The sequence below is a fragment of the Passer domesticus genome, chromosome 18, assembly GCF_036417665.1.
Source record: "Passer domesticus isolate bPasDom1 chromosome 18, bPasDom1.hap1, whole genome shotgun sequence".
Taxonomy (NCBI): Eukaryota; Metazoa; Chordata; class Aves; order Passeriformes; family Passeridae; genus Passer; species Passer domesticus.
This window is the reverse complement of record NC_087491.1, coordinates 11,716,152-11,738,253: the sequence shown is the minus strand read 5'-3', so window position 1 is coordinate 11,738,253 and position 22,102 is coordinate 11,716,152. Positions and strand designations below refer to the sequence as shown.

Below are 22,102 nucleotides of genomic sequence, written 5' to 3'. Positions count from 1 at the left end.
ACCAGTGCACAGGAACACTTCAGTGTTTTCAGCAATATTTGTATGTATTGGTGGGAGTTTGGTTTTGCTGTGCTCTTGCTTCAGGCACAGGGTCGCTGCCCCTGTGCAGGTGTGCCAGCACTGGCAGGCAGGGCAGGAATGACCCCGTCCCTGCTGTGTTTCCTGCAGGCTATGGAGCACCCTACGGATACAGCACAGCGGCACCAGCCTACGGTACGTACAGTCCTGTCATTAACCCCTTAGGAATCATGCAGGAACTGTTGTGGCAGTCCAAATGTGGCAGTCCAAGGAGAAATTCAAAGAGATTTAAGCTCTTAAACCATGACAACAACACCACTTTTATGCCATAACCTTGTGGTTCTTTTTTGGTTGGAGTAGCTTTTTGCCTCTGCTTTGCCTGGTCTGTGGAAGGACTGCTTGTTCTAATTGCCTGTTCCCTTCATACTGGAACCCAGTCCAAGTAGTTCCCTTACTTTTTACAGCCAGTCTGTGCTCCATTCAAAGACTACCGAAGGGCCTATTTCAGCATCTCTGACCCAGATTTAGCTCAACAGCATTACAGTAACATTGGTGGAATGTTTGTCCCCAAGTGTAAGTGACTTGTGGACAAAGCTCCCTTAATGCTGTCAACTCTTTGAAGTCTATGGGCAAATACCCCCCCACCCTGCAGGCTAAAACACCACTGCTTGAGACACCAGGATGGGTTTTGGGTAGTTGGTACTGGTAGCAATGAGTCTGTGAGGCAGCCAGGGCACGGTCATTTGCCACAATGCTTTTCACTATGAAACATGTTCTATTAGGCTGGCAAAGCACTGGTTTCATGGAGATTGTAAAATGAGCTGATAACCAGAGAGCTGTGATGGAAGGGTTTTCCTTAACTCGGCTTCCCCCTCCCCACTGGCTTGTTTTATGCTGGACTAACAATGCATTCCTCTAACCGGCCCTTTTGGTTACTTTGAATGAGGTTTATGTGGCAATGGGAGCAGGGCACTTTGGAGTCAGTGATATGTCCTGGCACACACAACGTGAGCCCACCAGGACCAGTCCCACCAGCCTCTCCTGTGGCAGGGACTGGTCACAGTCTGCTGCTTAAATGACTGGCATGTTTCAAGGCCTGGAGTTTTTCATATGGGAAACTTCTGCTTTTTACCATTTTTAATAAGTCATTCCTCCCAAATCTGTCTAACTTGGGCAATACCAACTCCCCTGATATCACTATAAAAGTTAAATATATTTTGAAATGTCAATTACATGACTTTTCTAGAGGTATGAGCTCTAACAGGGCAAAAATGCTGCTGCTTTATGGAAAATGTTTGTTTTGCCTGACTGGGACCAGCTGGTCCCTTCTGTACTGAGAGGGAGAATGGGCCCATGGGCTGTGTTCAGTGTGGAATTCTCCCCCAGGTTTGGAGCAAACCTCTCTAGTTTTATACCTGCTCACTGGCCCTGTCCTCTGACAGAAGGACAGCTGGCAGCAGGGCTGTCCCATCGATGTTGTCCTTTGTGGTGCATCACACAAGGAACAGCAACATGTTTTTTCAGAGAGAAGTGAAAGGGAATTTAGTTTGGGGTATGGATTTTTTGAAAACCCCCTTGGTTCTTTTCAAGCAACAGTCTCAGAGTACAACTAGGATTACTGGTATCTGCATGTCTGTGTTTTTACAAGCAGTGACACACTGTGACATGAGGACTCCTTTCCCTGCTGAAGGCAGGAATACAACTGTTACCAAGTTTCCCTGCAGCTTTTCTTGCTTTTTTCATTCATTCCTTCTGGTTTGGGATTTTTTTTTCTCATTATGCCTATTGTGGGAGCTGGATTTTAAGCACTTAGGTGTATATATGTGACATATCGCTGACTTCAAAGCATTGTGGAATTGGATGCCCCCATTTTTCACATAAAGAATTTCTGTTCTTAATGTCTTATGATTGTGATGCGAAGTTCTGGGATAATGCTTTTTGGCTGTAAGGTAAACATGTCTCTTTGCCTTTGTAAGCTGTTGCATGTTGGGAAACTTCACTTTGATCATCTGGTGCTCTGAAATACCTGCTGTTGCTGCTTTGTGATTTCTAAATGGATACATAGGTTAAATACTAGAATTTAAATAGGCAAGATTAAAAAACCAAACAAACGTTTAATTGTGCAGAAGTTTGTGAGGCCACAAGAACTCTAAAATAATAATGAAATCAGGCAGATGTCAATCTTTCCAGATTTACTACTTCAACACAGGAGAGGAAGTGCAGAATAAGGAAGCAGATGCAGAATTTACTGTAGGTGCTTGATTTTTGGCTGACCTACCTGGATGCTGATCAAAACTGCTGAACAGTTTCCCTGTGAGTTGTATTTTATGCACAGCAGTGCCTGTCTAGAATATCTGCAATTGCAACTGGCCTGTGAAATTACCTCAATGTAGAACAAACTAGTAGAGATTAATTACCATAAAGATTATGAAATAGAGCTTCAAGTCCAAATACACACTCTGCTTTTGAGAATATCACTTCCTTAATTTTACCAAACACCAGGACAAAAATAAAGCAGACTTTAAGCTATAACCATCTGTCTGAAATAGAGCAAAGTGGTGAAGTGTTACTGTTTATGGGACTCTGCACCCTGACATCACACTGACTGACTGATCTGGAAAAGGTTAATGAGAACACTACTGTAAGCTCTTATCTGACTTTCTTGGATTGCTGAACTTATTTGGAGTCCTCTCCCTTTCTTCTCTCTGTAGGTTTACCCAAGAGAATGGTTCTGTTACCAGTTATGAAATTCCCAACTTACCCCGTTCCCCACTACTCATTCTTTTAGCAAATGGCAGAAGCTAATTCCTATTGATTGAACAACACAATACAGTACAGAATGTTAGAAGAAAAAAAGCCTTTTTATCCTGTTTTCTTTGAACACATACTTGAGCAAAGTCATTTGTAAAGAAACATCTTTTTCCTACTTTTTGATTTTAACAAAATGCAAATTTAGTTCTCTAAAACTTGAAAAAAATGTTCTGTGAAATGTTACCTCATTTTCAAATAACTTATACCAGCCTTCTGTTATAGGGAAGAACTAGAAGCTTAAATCTTACGTTTTAAATGAAGTATCCGATTATGTAAAATTAAATTTGTGAAGGATGTATAGAATATAAAACACTGATCACAAATAAACTGTTTTGTTGTAACACAAGAGTACTGCCTGTTTCCTAATGCAGTCACACAGACTCAGTTAATGACCTGTATTTGCTGTAGGGTTGTTAAATGCAGGGCATAGTTCTTTAAAAAACAAAAATAACAATAATAATAAAAAAACACGATAGAAACTTTACAGTTAACATTTAACTTTGTAAATATTATGGTGTGTAATAAACTTAGTAAAATATGGGTTAAAATATTGTTTTATCTTATTTTTTATAGTTAAGCATCAGTACCTGAGTTTCCTTATAGATCAGCATACTGTGATTTTAGACACAGTCTTAATTATCCAAGAAGACTTTTCACTCATACACAAAATGCTGAAAAACAAATGAAACAAAGGGAATTACTCTGTCTCTGTATAAGGCTGCATTCTGTGAAACAAGTATTAAACAATATCAAAGGAAGTTCCCACAGAAGGATGCAATTCCAGGGATACACCTTACACCGTATTGCCCAGAGAAAGGACAACAATAATGTTACAATCAGGTTCTTTAGAGCTCAAAAACTACATGTTTTCCTTTCTTTTCTGTTTTTACAAAAAAAGAGAAAAAAAAAAGAAAAAAATTCCACTTGTTCTTGTGGCCTTCTTCACTTTTAAGATTGTCTGCCCACCCTTGATTTTCCATCCACCATTTCTACAGAAAGCATTTTATTTGTCAATTGTATATTAAACCAAAGGGTCTCCTTTCCCCCTTACATTTATAAGAATCTAAAGCAGCAACAAGGTCCCCATGAAAACTTGCTATTTAATTGTCCCAGTTCTTGTTGAGTGCTGCTGTGAAAAGTGACACACTTCAGCCATAGGCCAGTACTTTTTTATGAGCTGGTTCTCAAACTCAGAATCCTCTTTTTGACGAGGAGTGTGTGCACCTGTCTGAAATTCCAGGATAGGCTCCAGCTCCACGACTGGAGTCTCCATGGATTGTGGACTGCTGTGGGCACTAACAGGGGTTCCAGTGGTCTTTATTAAGGTATCACCCCACAAATAAGCAGCATTGTTGGTTGCACTCTCTCCTCAGCCCTCGCCCGTTGCTTTTCCATAGGCTGGCTTTAGTTGCTGCTCTTCCACAGATTTGCCCCGTCCCCTGTTCTCTAACAGCCGCTGCTGCTGAGGCAAGGGGAGCTCTGTCTGTGTTGAGGGTGTTGTAAGAGCGGTGCTTAAAGCAGTGTCAAGTTCCTCCTCCCCACAGCCCCCTTAGAGGGAGAGAAACCTTAGAAAAGCTGAATAAGGGGTGGCTTATAGAACAAGCTGCTTTCCCTGGAATTAACCGCAGCTGTTATTCTTAAGCTGAGTATTTGTGCTTAGGAATGTGTTCACATTTCCATGGTTCTCCTCCTGCCGTGGCTCTCGCTTCCGTTTGGTGTCGGTGGTACTTTAATAAATCATCAATGATGGCCCAGGAGGGTGAGCCTGGTGTCACCCACGGACACAGAGCAGGGCCGGGGATGGAGCCAAATTGAGAGGTGCTCAGAAATCACTGATCTGTTTTGCTGGCCTATGGATGAAAGGAAGCCATCACGGAGCAGAAAAAGCATGGCTGATCAGAGCCCATTTTTGTTAATCAAATATTCATTAAAGGAATCTTTCCTCTGCACACATTCCCCCCCCCCCCCTTTTGGAGTTCCCCTGATTGGCAACTGTTTGTAGTTTCCTTTTTTTTTTTTTTCCTGAATCCCTAGTTTTGTAAAATTCCAAACAAAATATTCTGTGAACCAATTCTATACAATGAACATTTGTAAGCCAAAAACAACTTCTTATTTCAAAGACACGAAGGGCGCTATGCTCTTTTCCAACATGATGGCAGTCATTTCAGATGATTTATAGAAGTCATTTTTTATTTTTTGTCATTTGTTGGGAGTTACTAACCACATTGTAAACTTGCCCCCTTGCTGCATATTTTACATTTCTCTGCTTTACTGAAAATATGAATGAGCTGTCAGTTCTTTGTTTAGAAAGTGGTAACCTTGGAAGTGTTAGATGTTTCAATACCTTCAAAGAATTCAAAGTGCCCATTTTACAATGAAAATTCCACTTGCAGCTGAAAGAGCAGAGAAATTTAAATGGAGCTTTAGCTTCAGCCAGTCTCAGAAATTAACGTGAGGTTTTTGCTTCTCTGCTCTTCTCCCACTGTAGGTGGTTTTTTCATTGACAGTCCCTATTGCCAGCCTCTCAGCATCGCACCTTTTATTATTCACTTGGGCCCTCAAGATTTCTTCTCTGACTTCTAGAACCATCAGGTTGTGTGGCTCCAAATGGCATTTTGTACATGTCTTAAAAGCAAGAAAAACGTGGCTCGTTTTGAGGTTTCTCAACTTCAGACATGGGATCTGAGCTTTTTTCCTTCTTTTTTTTTTAAAGTGTTTTTCTCACTTCTTGAACTTTGCTCCATGTAATGAAAAGCAATACTTAGTCCAAGCCACAAGTCCTCTCTTTGGGTACATAGCAATAGATGTCTATATACTCCTGGTTATTTCTTTACACTAGAAGGGGAAGGACTGGTGTGTTGAGGGGGGAAAACCAAATGCCAAACCAAGGCACAACCCGGGTCGAGTGCTGCTTCAAGCACTGAAAGCTGCCTTTACTTTCACTACTGAAGTCCTTCAGAATTTTGATACTATACTGTATTTGCATGTTTCCTATCAAAGTTGCTACAGAGCTGTGCAATGGTCACTCCTGAAGCAGCAGTGCTTTGTACCATTGTGCATGTCAGCAGACATGAAATGTAGCAAAATGGCAGAAAAAAAATAGAATATAATATTTTATCCCAAAATGTAACAATTATATATTCTCTCTCTTTCCCACATCATTGATATGAGGCACAAAAATGGTAGGCCTGAACTTGAAAATCAAGTGCATTACTTTTGTGTCTCTTAAAATCACCATCCAAATGATAGGAAAACACAGTACTTGAGAAACGTCCAGTTCAAAAACCATTGCTGCTCTAAATTTACTGAGTTTTTTCCCTCTTGAATATTTGTATGTTGATATTTTGAGATTGTCAATCAGCAATAACTGAAAGGTGAATGTTTTTTTAAATGGTATTGGAACATCTATATGTTGCAGCTTAAGACTTCTAAGCAGTTTTCAGCAGGTTAATTCCACTTTATTCTCATTCTCTCCGGACCTTCATAGCCATATGCACTTGTATAAAATAAGCAGAAATGTAGTGACTGTAAGCTGAGATCGTGATATAAAAGGTAAGAGATTTTATTTTCAGCTTAAAGAATATTTTTATTGCTTTTTTTCTAAAATTCTCATATACCTGTGACAATCTTGTATATGGCACGTTTTTATTATGTCTTGTTAACTCAGTGTTTAAAGAAGTAATACATAGGTCTGAATCCCAACTTTGTATTTCTCAAGGCCAATTCAAATACTCCAGTTTCAGTTTAAAAATATTACCTAACACTTAAGAAATTGTATGGTTTTATCAACAGACTGTTCTCCTTCAAGTATTTTTCTCCTGTGTAGCATAAAAAGCTGTGTTGATACTGCTGTGTCAGGCACTGCATTCCCTGCATCCCTGTGGACACGTTTGGGTAGGTACCAAAGCCAGGCCATGGCCTGCTCTGAATGCACACCTTGGTTCTGGCTAAGTGCAGTGGGTGACACTAATAATGAGAGAAACTATTTCCCTAAACCATTAAAGCTAAACTCCAAATGAAGAGTGAACAACTCTGATGATATTGCAGTTAAAATCTGCAGAGATCAAATTACATGAGGTCAAATTAATTCAGGAAGCAGCCAGGTTTGCTTCCCTCCTGTGGGTGCAGTGCAGGACAGGAGGGCAGGCAGGCAGGGATTTATCTCTGCGTGAATCCTTTGCTTAGCTGTGGTTTTCTACAGCTGGAAATTAGGATACAGCCATCCATGAATAATTGTTTTCAGTTCTCTAGTAAATGTTTTAACAATATTCTACTTAGATTAAAATGGGTTTGGATTATGACCTACTGGTGCACATGATATGTGTAGTTTTAAAATACTATTTTTTTATTTGTCTTTTAAACCTTGCGTTATGCAAAGTTGCACAGTACAGTACTCCAGAAGTGCAGTACTTGCAGTACTTGAAGTTGCTGGAAACAACTCTTTTTATATAAAAATGGTTAAAAAATAAAAAAGCAAAAGGGAGCAAGCTGATGATGATGCATTAGCATTTTAGGGTCTCAGTTCAGAGATGAAAACACGAACAACCCCTGACTGGTAACAGTTGACACTGGTGTCACACTTGGTACAGAATATGTAGTGGTGTATCAAGCCCAAAGGTCTGCATCAAAACACTAACAGCAAGTATAAACTATATTTGATTTTAATATTGAATCATCAAATTCAGTACGTAACTGCATGTCCATCCATTCCTCAGGATATTTCTGGGTATAATGCATAGGCTGGTAAGAGAAAAAGAGCTGTTCAATAGTGTCAGCTTTGCTCCTGAACTTGCACCTGGGAAATGATCTGAGGAACTGTTCCAGGGGCTGGCCCTGGAAACACATAATCCCTTCCATGACATCTGCAGGACAGCTGATGAGCAATCAGAACGTCCTTCCTGTTCAGGGGCAGGCTTCCATCTGCTGTTATCTTCAAGGTGCAAACTCAGGGCTGGATCTACAGCTCACCTACAGTTCAGTCCTTTTTAAGGCTGGCAGGCCCAGCAGTGCTGATCCTGGAGCAGCAGGCTGCTCTGCTCCTTCAGAGAGGATATTATATGCACCAAGGTGCATTGTAATGAACTTCTCCTGAATATTCCTTTCCTAAGCTTAACTGCTGTCAGCCTGACAAGCACTGTCCACTTCAAGGACTGATAATAAACATCTTGCTGACTCTCATTTGATCTGCTTCTTTGTGGACTGTGCTTGGCAGCTTAATCCATGTGTACTTCTTTCCAGCAGAATTGCTTTAACTGTGAATTTCTGTATTTTTCTGTTATTACTCTTTTTAACTCTTAAAATCCTAAGTTTTCCACACTCCTGCTGTTTTTTTAAATGATCTCAACTTTCTTGCATCTTTTTTTCTCCAGATTTCTCTAATACCCTGCTGTTTGTAATGCAGTAAAGCCTTGCAGTAGTTATGCCTGAGATGGCCCCTTGCCTTTGCTGCCTCTTTTCAGTAGGAGAGAACCATTTTCTGATATGTGAAACACACTAAGACTCCTAAATCTGGGTTCTGCAGCCACCTGGAATCAGAGATAAGGCCCTAAGGCACATGATTGCCTGGGAACCCCAGTCATTCATGTGGAACTTGAGCAAACTGGCCCCATATACTGAAGGGTCACAGAGTAGGCTCTGAAGTGTCTGATGTGTTCATGTTTGAGAGAGCAGCCAATTCATTCAGGAGATTTTAGCCTAATATCAGGCTATTATCTGATGAGTAATCTGGGTAACATCTGCTTCGTCAGTGTTGCATCAAGCATGGTTTTGCTAAAGCAGAAGTAGGAACTCCTTTTTCTGCATAATACTTTTAGGTTTCCTTTTAAAAGCCTCCTCACAGGAGCTTGGTCTGAACTGCCTTTTCTGTGAGGTTGGAGGTCTGTGTTACAGCTACTGAGCTTTGCATTTCTGCATCCACCCAAGAGCCAAACACATAAATCTGGTTGTGTATGCTCTGTGCAACTGCCAGTAGCGTTACCAATTCTGAAGTACCTTTTCAGTGGAGCAGAAATGGTATTTTACAGTTCAAATTTCTGGTTCATGGAAAAGAAATCTGAAAAGTTCCTTTCAATTAGTACATCTATATATAGGAGCCCAGGGAAAGTCTGTGCCTATACACTACCCACCTTAACGCCAGTTTTAGCTAACCAGATGATCATGTGTATTTTGGGAGATGGTGTCTGGCACTTAAAGGATTAAAAACCAGAGATTTACAATGAAGACTCAAACTGTTTAATGCGTTCTCTCTACTGGAAATGAATGGCATCACCACTGACTTTGCAAAAAGAAACATGAGCTTTAGGGGTCTGCTTCAGTCCTACTTTGCCAGCCACAAGAGACTCCTCCAAGCAGGCTCTACCTAGAGAACGGTTTAGAGTAACCAGACTGGTTTGGAGGGCTTGGCTAGCTCAAAGCATGGTATGTGGTGCTTCCTGCCATGGTGTTCCCTCTCTGCCAGTGCTTGCTGTCTTCCTTGAGCACACATTCAGGAGCTGGAACACAGTGACCTTATTGCTGGGCGTCTCGCCAGCTGGATGGAGGGAGGCCAGCCTGTGCTCCTGAAGGGAATGTGTAACACGAGGCCTCGGTTGCCCAAGCAATTTCTGTTGGACACGGTGCACAATCCAACCCTCACAAAGGCAATTTAGTGCCTGGGTAGGTGGTTCCTAATCTGTCTAATTTGCTGTCGTGTAGCCAGTGTGAGCTAATTAGATGATTCAGCAATTGTCATGGCTCCCCACTTAATGTGCTGTAAATGCTGCTGCCACAACTTTCACTGCTGTTAAATACCTTTGCTTCTGTGAAGTCTGTCCTCCTGCTCTGCCTTTTTTGATCATCTTCTAGAATCCTAGTAAATTATTCTCTCAAATTATGAAATTGTGACATATAAGTCTAGATTCTTAAAAACTTTTAATCAGACTGTGAAGCACTTCAGAGGAACCAGTTTTCCTACAAATATTTCAACTTATTCATGTGCCAGAGGACTACTTCTACTCATTAACAAAGATCTGAAAACTGCTCCAGTATCTCTCATCTCTGGAGACAAGGATTCTTTCTTTGAGAACACTTGCCTTCTGGTAGGAAAAAATTATTTAAAGTGTGTCTTAATAAAAGACTGTGCCCTCAAGCCCCTGAAAGAGCTTAACTGGGGAGAAGTGCACAAATCTAAAATTATTTGAGGCTTTTTGCTTTTATTGAGCTATTGAGAACAATTTCCCTGACAAGAAGTTCCTCAGATTATTAGAATGTAGAAAATGCAGGAGGAAGGGCATGAAGATTTTTCAAGTAGTCTAGGAAAAAAATCTTCTGTTTGTTGGCTGTTCAGCTATGCAACATCATTCTCTTGTCACTTCTTTATCTCCAAAATGGCAATAAATGTGAGCAGCTTTAATGTACCATCCCTGATCCAGGCCTGGCAATGTCCCTTGGAGAATGAGAGTGGCACTCCCTGTTTTTTCTGCCACCAACTCCCTGATATAAAGTCCCTTGCTTCATTTGTAATTCTGCATCTGTACTTCTGAGCCAGTCTAGAGGTGGGATAGCTGAACATCTTTCCAAATCCATATAAACAACAAGAGAGTATTTCAGTCTTTCCTCTGACAAAATTAGAAGTTTCCTTCTGCTTCTTGTGCTTGGTATACCAAGATATGCTCACTCAGTGTTAGAACTTCTTGCCTTTAGCTAAATTCTGACAGTTGCCTCTTACTTAATGAAGGGAAAACTGTGTCCCAGCCTCAGTGAGTTCCAAGTCACAAAGCAGCTTACAAAACCAGCTCCTATTTCCGGTGGCTCAGGGAAACAGCAGAGGAGCTCTGCTGCTGTGGATTCCTCTGGATTCATGATGAGATGTGTAAACATGAAATTCAGATTGTTGTTCTCAGTCATGAAGCTGACTAAGACCTTGCCTCTCTGGCATCAAAAGAATGAAAATGAGCTCTGTGCTGGGCACACTGAGGAGCTCTGTTAGGAACGGCTGTTCTGTCTCAAAAAACAGTAACTCAGCTCCAATGTTCAGCACACAGACCCTCTTGGGCTTCCTGCTGAATAATCCAGTGAAAAATGAGATATTTTATTGACTTGTTTAAAGCAGAGCAAAAAGGCTGGGTAGCTGAATCTGCTGTCTTAGTACAGGAGACAGCTTGTCTAACAGCTTGTTGGTTTCATTCCACTGGAAATGGAAATTCTGCTAAAGTCATTTTGGAGCACTTCACCAGAGAAACTCAGCACTGAAGTCCTGTGCCTATGGACCACAGCAGCAGTTTCCCATGCACTTTCTTTTGAACATATTTAAGTTACTGGTTAAGTATTTGGCATTAGGAGAATTGTCAGCACTAAACTGTTTCATTGCTTAACCCCAGAGCAATGCCTTCTTAGCTTTATTTGTGTCATCTGAATCCACACCTATTTATGTCCAGGTATTGTGGTGCTTGCCTTTTCTGCTCACAGATATGGGATTCACTTGTTGGTTTGTAACTGATACGTGAGATAATACAAAAGCACAAGCAGGACACATCTGCCTGTTCCTCTGTCTACCCCTCTCTCTGGGGTTTCCTAGGAGAAAGGGGGCTCTTCCTCCCACACCAGTCTGACGCTGTGTAGGCAAGGCAGTGCTTTACTGTGAGTGCTGTGAGGTAGGTAAGAGAAAAGTTCATCAGACAGTAAGGTTTAAATTCAGTAAAGTGGGGGTTTTAATCCAGTTCCTGAGATTGCTTGAAACATTCAGACCACATAGTTTACCTTGATGTTTTTGAGGAGCTGAATGTCCAAAAGTGGTGTGTGGAGATGTGCAGTTCTAAAGCATATCTCTTATTTTGGATGTTGTTTTATCCTGTATTTGGTGCCTTAACTCTGTACAATTTAAGGTCATATATACTGTACCACAGGTAGTTTAGTAGTTGTGTACTTGAAAAGAACCCATCAAGCCTAGCTATAGAAACTCTTGTACAGACTGAAGCCTTCTCAGGGGGAGTACTCTTCCATGTTGAATTAATAATCCACCAAGAAGTGAGAGTTACAAGAATGTAAAGAACATTTAAAATTTTTAACTGTAGACACTGAATTTATCCGAGACTGAATTTATCTGATTTCTAACTTCAAAGATTTGGGGCAGGAAGATAATTAAAGCTGCAGTCTCTTCTATGCTGTGTAAGTAAACAACTTCAAAATGTTTTCTCACCAGCCAGAACTGCACATTTGTGAAAACCTCTGGACTGTTATCTCTAGTAGAATAAATAACACTTAATTTTAAAAGGCATTAATTAAATGTAACTCGCTATCCTTCATTGGTTAGCTCAAGAGAGTTGGAATGAGTAAAAGCCGCAGTTAATTTTTATTTGATTAAACTTAAGCCTCATTCATACCTCTAACCAGGACCTAGAAGCTCCAGCTGCCTTATGCTGCTTTGCAGTTCGTGAGGTGTAGTGCAGCATCAGCTTGAACACAGGATTTCTGAATGCACCTGGTTCTGGCAAGAGAGAGAAAAGGTAACAATGGAAGAAAATGTCCTTCTCCAGTTTTAGAGGTTAGAGTATCATAGAAGTTGGAGGGAAAGTTGCACTGCCTTTTCCAAGTCCATTAAGACAGACTGTGGTAAAACCAGGAGGTTTATGTGTGCTGGGGAAAGCCAGCAACCTTGTGTACTATGAGCAGGGAGAGCTGGGATTCCTTTTTCAACAACTAGTGAAATTAGGCAAGAGGTTTAATCTATCCATACAGCAGGCTAAAGGCTGCTAATGACGCTGCTAAAGGAGACTAATTTATTTTTTCTGCTCAGTAAACAAGTCCAGTTTTGCTGGTTTTCCAGAGGAGGAATACAAGATATCCAGTAGACAAAATTTGTTTCCTGATGCAGTCCTACCCAGAACAGGGAGATAGTTCCAGGCAGTGTACAGAGCACACAACTGAATTTTGGGATGAAAAGGAATAGTAGTAATTTCCTCAGAAGGAATAGTAGTTAGTTATTTCTGCAATGCCCACAGTATTCTAGACAAGCTGCCTTTACAGAGGAGCATGGCAACAAGGAAAAGCAGATACTGCTCCCACAGTGACCAGTTTAGGTCACCAATATTGGTGTAACTCCTTATGACAAAGTAGGTTCATCTTACCAGCAAAGTGTATTTTGATATTCTATCCACTTCTATTTTTTAAGCTAAAGGGGAGTTAATCATAGCACTCATCTGTTTCGATGGGAGTAGAGCAGAAGGTAAGTTTTAACTTCATACTTTGAAGCTGCTATTAATAGATTAACAGTGTTCCATGGAAACAACCTGATGTACTTCTTTATTTTCCTGGAGTTTCATTTCTGTGTTCTTGCAAAAGCACAAGCTTGCAGAAGCATAATCAATACAAAGTTACTCAGGGTACTGCATCATCTCAGCAGTGGACACTAACTGCATCTTAAGTCAAAAGGCACACATAAATCAAGCTTAATTAAGAGGAACAGGACATCTTGGCAAGTTTTGCTTTATTACTGGCACTGCTACAACTTAATGATCTATGCATACTGAAATGTGTGTATTGCTGCACTCCCAACAGAATGTGAGTCTTGTAAGGGTGTCCTGAAAAGTAACAAAGCCAGGGCAAGAGAGACAGTATTCTTCTGTCATTCTTTTCACAAAGAACTGTTTCTAAGCAGATGGAAAGTCATTCTGCTCAAAGGAGAATAACGGTGGGCTAGAGAACAGCACTCAGAGCAGTACAGCTTTTGAAAAGTTAGTGATACTATGAATTTAATTACAAAAATTCTGATTTGCAGTACAGATTCTTTCCTGTGTTTTTAAACTCACATCACTGTTTCCCTGCTCAAAATAACATGATAAAGATGAGTGTAGTTTTCTGGTAACATCTATTGTGTGGAAATCCACATACTCTGGAAGAAAAAGGAGGCTGTACTGCAGAGAGCATATTCAACTACAGAGCCATTCTCTGGGCAATGCTGCATAATTTAGGAGTGGGTAACCATGCCTTCAGGGACAACATGACACAGAGCAGATGGTTGAAAAAATAAAAAATCACAGAAAAAAGCCTCCAAGCTTTGTCCAGTCACACATTTACCCGTCCCTGCAAAAGGGGACAGGTACATTCATACACACATAATGAGTTATCTGTCAGGCATCACAGAGGTCCTTAAGGACAAACGTTTTGGAGCCAGTCTCCTTTTGGACAGAAAAAGGAGGAAGTTGACTCTGTCTTCCAGTTCCAAGGTGCAGTGTCTTATTTCTCATCCTAACCCTAAGTCAATATTTATTGATCAAACTGACTAAGCTTTTTAGGCTGACCAGCTCTCTACGAAGCAATTCTGTTCTCTTGAGCCTCTGCAGGGGCCAGTAACTGGTGCTTAACTACTGCTTCCACTCCGGAATGTCACCGTGCTCCAGCTGCCCCAGAGCCAGGCTGGGACACTTGCACTTCTCAGAGACAACACTGCTGGGGGTGGGGGCTCTCCACAGCACTGAAGTACAGCAGCAGAGCAAGTCCCAGTGGGCTGTATGCTTTTAAAGTCCTGTCCAGTTCTTAGTGACAAAGTTGAGCATGAAACCTCTACTGCCAAATGTATCAGCCCCTTGCTGAGAAGGACATCAGTGGGAAGCAGTGTCACAAGTGGAGATTTTGAGGAAAGGCTGGTGCTTTCCAAGGCCAACTCACAGGCTTTTGTTTAATGGCTGAATTTCCACCCACCAAAAATCACCATCAACCAAACCAATTAAAACTGCTGCTAATTTGGGCTAAAATATCCTTTGTGCAACCCTAAACCACCACCATCCATGCATCTAAAGAATTCCTAAGCAAAGACTCCTCAGGAGGCAGAGCCCTTCTGACAGGAAATCTGGCAGTGCAGTCTGATGTGACTTTTCTGATGATAATTACTTCTCCAAGACAAGGCAAAAACAGAGGCAGTGCTTTGGGGCAGTGTTTCATGCTCAGCAAGTTTGTAGAGGGAAGTAATGCAATTCTATAAATCACTTGTACTGTATTTGTTTCTAGACTTGAATGAATTTCACTTTTCCTTTGTGAGTCAGAGTATTAAACGTTAAAGAAAAGGTCTATTTTTCTAAATCTCTTTCACCAATAGAGGTCTGACCTGCAGCCAAGAGATGGATTTATTTATCCACAGAGGATGGAGTGTTTATTTTTGAACTAAGATTGGATATGGCATTGAATAAAAAGTATGACCTATAAACTATCGAAACCTTAAATACTATGAACGAAGTCCACAAATGAGTAATATGGTGGACGATTCCATCTTTCTTCCCAATAAATCTCTCTCAAAGAAGTTACCCAGAATTAAACTTCCAAATGAAGTACAAGAGATCCTTGTGGTCTAATTACAGACTGCTTTCAAAATACTTCCGTTTTCTCCCAATTTGTAATCACTAGAGAACAATGATGACTGAACTATTCCCAACTATAAATAAAGCAATTTCAAATAAAGTAATCTGGCAACAACCATGGCTATTTATAGCACTAAAAATGTAATTTGAACACTCAGATTTTCTTAATTTGGTAGCAGTTGAGTGGGAAGAAAAATAACTGCACAGTGAATTTTAAATTGAGCTGTATGTACTCACTAGCCAAAAAAAGCGTACAGATGTAAAGGGAACGCTCTCTGTACCTTCAGTTGCTCCCTCCGTGCTGCTGTACCCCGTACACTTGGCTTCATTTGGCTTCTGTGCTGTGGTTTGTACGCCAGCCACTGTTACTGACTGTCACAACACGGTCTGCACTGTAATCTCGGGTCATTGCCACTGGTTGTAACCAACACTACAGACGTCTCTGTATATAAAACTGGAACCATGTCCCATTTGCTTCCAATAGCTCCAATAAAGACTTATCTCTGTAAACAGGAATTATGGCCTAATGACTGGTTGGGGGGTTGGTTACAAACAGCCTGCGAGGGGGTCCTGAAGCCTGGGATGCCAAACCACAGAGTCCATTGTGCCTGAGTCAGGTAACGGGCTCAGCCGAAAGGAGAGGCAGCTGCCGAAGGCTGCAGCGTTAGCAGAGACGACTTGGAGACACAAACATAAAGCACTTTATGCTGGAACAAGCAGAATGCATTCCTGCACAGAGGTGAAAGTGAATAGAGCATTACTGGATTTCACACAAGTGCCTCTGGGGATTTGCCTTGGAAGCAGTACCAGAAAAGCCCAGAGAAGGCTGTAATAGCTGTGATCAGCCAGGAAGGCAAGTTTCACTCCAGAAAGAAATCTGGACAATTCCTAGTATTTAGCCAATTAGAAAAACTGGGTGTTTCTTTTCTTAAAAGGTAAATTATACACATAAAGAACAAGTAAGGTTCTTTCAAAGTTCTCTCCACCCCTCTGATTTCATTGTGTTTCTTAAATTCCTGTGGTCCCAGTTTGTCCTCTGAGGTCCAAAGCAATTCCAAGCAATTTCCTTGTCCGGAGTCACTGAGGGCAGGAGTTGGGGATACCATGACAATTGTGTGGCTGGTGTTTTTTGCTTGAGGTTGCAACTCATGGTAAGATTTACTGGAATATACACATATGTCCAGCCTGGAGTTACAGAACCCAGCTGTACTCTGGAAGAGAAGTCAGTGAACATATAGTCTTACTTTTCTTAGAAGTGTTTTTCTGATCTTGAAATGCTAAATTGAAGTCTGAGTGCAGAGGTCATTAATCAAATTCAGAGGAGATCAGACTTGAGAAGGGATTAGAAACTGTTATGAGCTGACTATAATTGAGATTGCTCTTAATGAAATGAGATGTATGAAATCCCACAGCTTAGAATGTATGATAACTGGACCAGGACTTGGTGTGAGACTTTTGCCCTCAACAGGCCAGTGTGCAGCCAGTCCAGACTGCTGGCATACTGCAGACAAGTCAGTAATGCACAAAGTAAAGCACAAAGAGCTACTCAGGGACAGCTATACCAAACACAGAAACCATGCATCACTTAAAATTTAGAGCTGTATCAAATATTTAGCAAGTAAGATCCACAAAGCACTGAAGACAGTCACTTAAGAAAACATTAACACTTAACTGAAACTGAAGTCAGTCTTACCTACTGTATTAGCATAATGCCTGTCTGTGCTCGTGCCTGATGTTAGCTGGCTCACTAAGAGGTCATTCCAAAAGCTCCCTTGGGATTATCATCTCTGAGGTGCTGAGAAGGCTGTCAGCTCTTCGGCAGCAGCCTGGCAACTGCTGGTCAGTGACAGCTCAAAGCGAGCTGGGCCCGCTCCAGGAGCTGGCGGGCATTCTGTGGCCTGGCAGGAATGGGAGAGGGGCAGTATGGGAGGGGGACATGGGAGAAGCCACACAGCACTGGGTCTAGGCTGGCAAAGGAGGTTGGCACATCCTTCTCTCCTCGTTGAGAAAATGCCTGGCATCTCCTACTCAGTTTTATTCCTATCCTGCTGTAGCTAAGCTAACTTTGCCAGGCAGTTACAGAGTATCTTGCTTGGAAGAACAGGGAAGCCGTGGCCCCCGTCCTCCCCTAACCCCCTGCAAACCAAGAAATACCAAGTCCATCTTTTCCTCGGCACCCTGCAGTGCCTCTCAGATTCACTATGTATCTGCAGCTGAATGCACGCAGTGAAATCTGCAGCAGAAAGCTCCTTCATTTCAGGCCCTCCCCAACACTGCTTGACTGCCCCATCCCCTGCTGGCACAGCACCGAAGGGATCCATGCAGAAGGAACCATTTGCTTAACACGCAAGATGTCCAGTTTACCTTGCTGCAATCAGCATCACCTTGGAAAAGAGTATTTGATTACAGAGGAAGCAGGAAAAAAATACTGATTGACTGATGTCCAAGTCTATGTTAAGCAACTAACAAGCCAGCCTGTAACTTCCATGTGCAAAGAACTGCTGCATCTATAAACCTGCCCAAAACAGCAGCCCTCTTCTGCAAGAAGTGTCACCTCACTTAATGGCTCACGACATAATGCTGACTTTGGTGGTTTGCTGCAGGGTTGAGTTCCAGCAAGTCAGCTAGAAAGAGTTTTTCCCATTTGCTAAGCTGTAAATTATCCTTCTCTTTTGTGACCCCAATCCTTGGTAGAATCAACTGAAAGAAACTGGAGCTGCTACTGCTTTCAGGGCCCTGAATTCATCTTCACTTTGGGCTATACATTCCAGCACATTTATTTGCAATGCTGTGAAAAGCCTGTGTGCACTCTTGTTAAAGTTACAACAAAAGGCCCATTTTCTTGCTCCAGGCATGAACATGAGGCAAAATCCTAAAACGGTCTTCAGATCCCAAAAAAGGGTCACATACCCTGCACAAATAACACTTCCCTCTTCTCCTTTGCTTAGGTGCTGAGTACACACCAAAGGTGGGATTTCCTGCCTGCAGTAAAGGCAGGCTCAGCACTCTGCTGGTTCTGATTCCTTCAAAGGGACTTTTTTTTTTCTTTTTTTCTTTTTTTTTTAGATCTGGGTAACTTTGGATTACAGTAGAAGGGGGAAGGCTAAACCAGGGCAAGATGACAAAATATAGCTCAGTAAATCCAATTATGTTGCCCTGCAAAGCAGTTCCACACAAACTCCTATATGGCCAATACTGCAAGTCTTGAGGTAGCCACAGGACTGCTGCATCCAGCACAAAGCAAGCACATGGACAGGGGTGGGAGCTGCTCAGGTCAGTTATCCTGGGTTTAAAGAACTATGCAGGCTTGAGAAAGATGCTGTTACATGTAGAAGACATGTAACTTCTGTCTGTACATTAAACTATTCTCTCTGAGATCAAATGAATAAAAACTTGAATGGAATTTGGAACTTTCCAGTGACAGCAATTACTGGTCTCCTCACTCTGTCCTAACTATGGGAATGTGCAGCACCTGTAACTTCTAAAGACATTCAGAGTTCAGGCTACTCCTGTAGTGCTGAAGCTGGGGGCACCCAGGAACTCCAGTTTGCTGTTCAAGTCCACAAGCAGCAGCCAAGTTATCTACAATTCACAGCAGTCTGGCACAGGCTCCCACAGCACCTCTGGCTGTGGGTTTGCCTTGTTCCACACAAAAATCACCTCAGGGACACGCATAATCATCCTCATGCAAAACCCTTCCCTCCTCTTCCATCTTGTTCCTCAAGTGATTCCCTGTGGTATTATGCAGCAGTTCTGCCATGCCCTGAGTAGGTGGCAAGCTCAGATACACAGTGCTCGGCAAGCACCCAGCCTTCATCCTCCTCCTCTTTCCCACCCATTCTCTCTGGTGCACGAGTATTAATTACCATCGTACCACTCTCTAAGCTAGCCAAGCCTCCAGACACAGAAGGCATTAGATCACTCCCGTTTTCCGGGCAGCCAAGACCTGTGCCAAAACCACAGTGGTTTGCTGTGGTGTTCTTAAAAGAAGTGATAAACCCCTTTTGCTTACACCATGACAGCTGACAGTGACATAGCACTGCCATCTCAGCGAGTCCTTTACCAGCCTTTCTCAGGCACAGCAACTGAATAAAATCTGCACAGCAGTTTCTTTTCCCTATGTGGCATAAACTGACCAGCCACATCAGAAAACTGCATCAGGACTCATTCCAGTGTCCCCTCCCAAATGACCTTCACGACTGTGGCTCCAAGGCCCCTTTCCCCACCAGGCTGCCAGCTCTGTGCATGAACAGACGCTCACAGCAGGGAGTTTAAACACACAGCTTGGATGTTTTCATGGCACACGCTAACTGTGCTCAGCACGAGGAGGGCTTCTGCTCAGAGCTGGCAGCCTGCAGTCTCATCTCTTCTGCACCTTCTGGAGCCTCAGAGCCCAGTGTGGCTGCGATTCCATCTTAAACACTGCAGCACTTTCCTAAAATCATCACTTTTGCCACACAAGCTGTTGATTAAGATGGACCTCTGCAATTCCATAACTGAACCAGCCTGCTCACTGCCACAAAACAACCTGCACCTGATCCCCTCCAGTGACCACCATGTTAAGCCACACATCAAGGGCCCATAAGGTCAGATGTCAAGAGACCAACTCCCATCACCTACAGCTGTAACTCAAGCCACTAAATCTGATTAAAAAATACTTTTGCCCTAACATTTTAAGGAACATTTAATGGTTTTTGTATTCTGAAAAACTTCTGTGATAAACTTTTGCTATAAAGTATGCTACATCTCCTATCTCAACCGTTATTAATAAACAGAGGATCAGAATTATTTACCCGTAAGTTCAAGGTGTATTAGAAACACATCCCGTAGATTTACTTCCAAGACACTTCAATTTTACTACACTTCCTCCTAGGAGATAATTTTTGTACAAGAACAGGATACAACTTTGTGATCAGATTTGTAGGAGGAACCCATGAATTACTTAACCAGCAGTCAGTGGTGTGACTGACTTCTCATGCAGATTCTCCACAGGGACAACAGCCCACAGCAGCCACTCATCACATTAGAGATCAAACAGCTCCACTTTATTAGCTCTCACAGCCTTTTTCAAAGGTTTCCACCTCAGGAGGCCTCAGCTCAAACCTGCCTGTGACAGGCTGCCATGAACATCACCCACCTCCTGCTGAAAGACTGCTGTTGCTGTTGCCTGGGAAGAACCACTGCCTGCCTCAGCCTGAGGGGCCTAAGGGGTGTCTGCAAGGGGAAAACAACAGACGAGGCCATTTAAACCCCGTGCAAATTAAGGCGAAAATTTTACACCTTCTCCACAAGGGGCATTAATGCATTCTGTACAGGTTTTCCCCAAAGTATCACTCATGTCCAGCGGTTATTTGGATCTAAAGCTCTCCTGTCCTCCGCTGCCCCGGTGCTCTTCTAACACCCACAGACACTGGAAGAGCTCTGGGAGGATCTGCATGGTTCCCTCAGGAAGCACCGCCCCGCCCGAAGGCCGCTGCTCCGCTCCAGCCCAGCAGCGCAGCGGTGTGCCCGCACTCCGCACCTTCTTCCCGCCGGCCAGCCCCTGCCCAAGGCTCCTTCCCCCGGCACTGCGCCTCAGCTTCCACGGCCCCCACAGCAAACAAAATGGCGCCGCGGCCGCCTCCACACCCCAGGGCTGCTCCTGCTGCCAATCACCCGCCAGCCAATCACAGCTCCCTGCGGGCCCGGGCCCCGCGAAAAGCGCGGGAAGCCGTGAGGGCTCTGAGGAGGCGCCCGGCGGGGCTTGAGGGGCCGCAGGGTGTGGGGTGGTCTGCGAGCCCCTCCTGGGCTAAATCCACCTCAAACAGCCCGGTTCTACTTCAGCACCTTTGGTTCCACTCACCCCCCATTCAGCAGCAACCTACACCATCATGAGGAAACGCTTGACTTCAATGTTAAACTCAACAAACATGGCTCCTGAGCAAAGCCCTCCTTCTCGCCTCATAGCCTGAGTTTCCTACCGTGCCTGTGGCCAGATTATCCCGAGGAAAAACCCTCAGTCCCAGATTACACTGTCATGCTTGTTGGTATGCAGAAAATGTAGCAAAACCATGGCCGTGTTGCTCAAACACATTAGGATGTGCAGTGGTAAATTCCAGCAAAATCTCTGTATGAAGAGACCTTGATGGTCTTTGGCAATACAGAAGGAAAAATACTGCACAATAAAGTGATGGGAAAAGGAGGAAAAATTAAAACAGAAATCAACCCCCTGAGTGTCCACTGATGGCTCATTTCCAGTATTTTTTTTTATTTAGGAAGGATTCTCAGTTGAGTTTGTGGGCTCACAGGAGCTCCCTGATCCATGAGGGCTCCGGGCACGAGGCTGGGTGAGCCGCCCGCCCGCAGAGCTGCCCCCGCACCCGCCGAGGACTGGAAAACCTCCCTGGATTAAACTCTTATGTTAGGCACCTCCAAAGTGTCTAAAGTTAGGCTGGATGAATGTGAGCCAAGCTGTTGAACAGATGGAGTGAAATCCTCCTCTAGATAACAGGAACTTTATATCACTGCCACAGATAAGAAGGGCAGCTAAAAAAAGTCAGGGAGGTAGTTACATAAATTTCAAGACGGCTTACCAGCAATGCTTAAAGGTAAAACTTTCCGATAGATCCTGAATATCCACTTCCAGCTGCGAACCCTGAGCTGCCAAGAAGTTCTGCAACACAAATAAGATTGTGACACTCGAGCTCCCACACTGAGGCCATTGGAACTTAATGATACAGCACAAACACGCAAAGCATTTGGAAGCTGGAGCCTGGGGCACAGGAGATTAATCCCAGCATCAGCAAACTGGCACTGAGCTGGAGTTCAGTACTCAAACCCAGCTGAGGCACATGTGAACAGAAAGGTGATTGACTACCAGTAAATAACCATCTCATTAATGCCCCAAATGCTACCAAACACACTCATTCCTTTTCTCTTACAGGGCTGTAAAATACTTGTGCTTA

General features: G+C 42.9%; 1 protein-coding gene and 1 long non-coding RNA gene across 28 annotated transcripts in view; one reads left to right on the top strand and one right to left on the bottom strand.

Annotated features, from left to right (window-relative positions):
• Positions 1-21,127, bottom strand: part of LOC135283211 (uncharacterized) — a 63,000-nt gene extending 41,873 nt beyond the window's left edge. For 13 of the 15 annotated variants that reach the window (XR_010349064.1, XR_010349060.1, XR_010349061.1 and 10 more), the window contains exons 1-2: positions 12,189-12,294; positions 3,417-3,500 (exon numbers count right to left, since the gene is read on the bottom strand). This is a non-coding gene — a long non-coding RNA (uncharacterized LOC135283211). Of the gene's footprint in view, positions 1-3,416; positions 3,501-12,188; positions 16,370-16,851; positions 20,612-20,679 lie in introns of those variants that run through there. The other 2 variants (XR_010349062.1, XR_010349054.1) reach the window with 2 other exon arrangements.
• STRBP (spermatid perinuclear RNA binding protein) overlaps positions 1-22,102 on the top strand; it is a 73,276-nt gene that overhangs the window by 43,737 nt on the left and 7,437 nt on the right. For 5 of the 13 annotated variants that reach the window (XM_064393764.1, XM_064393765.1, XM_064393763.1 and 2 more), the window contains exon 17: positions 169-2,202. In XM_064393764.1, the coding sequence (XP_064249834.1) occupies positions 169-350 (182 nt within the window). In that variant the 3' untranslated portion in view covers positions 351-2,202. The other 8 variants (XM_064393776.1, XM_064393770.1, XM_064393769.1 and 5 more) reach the window with 5 other exon arrangements.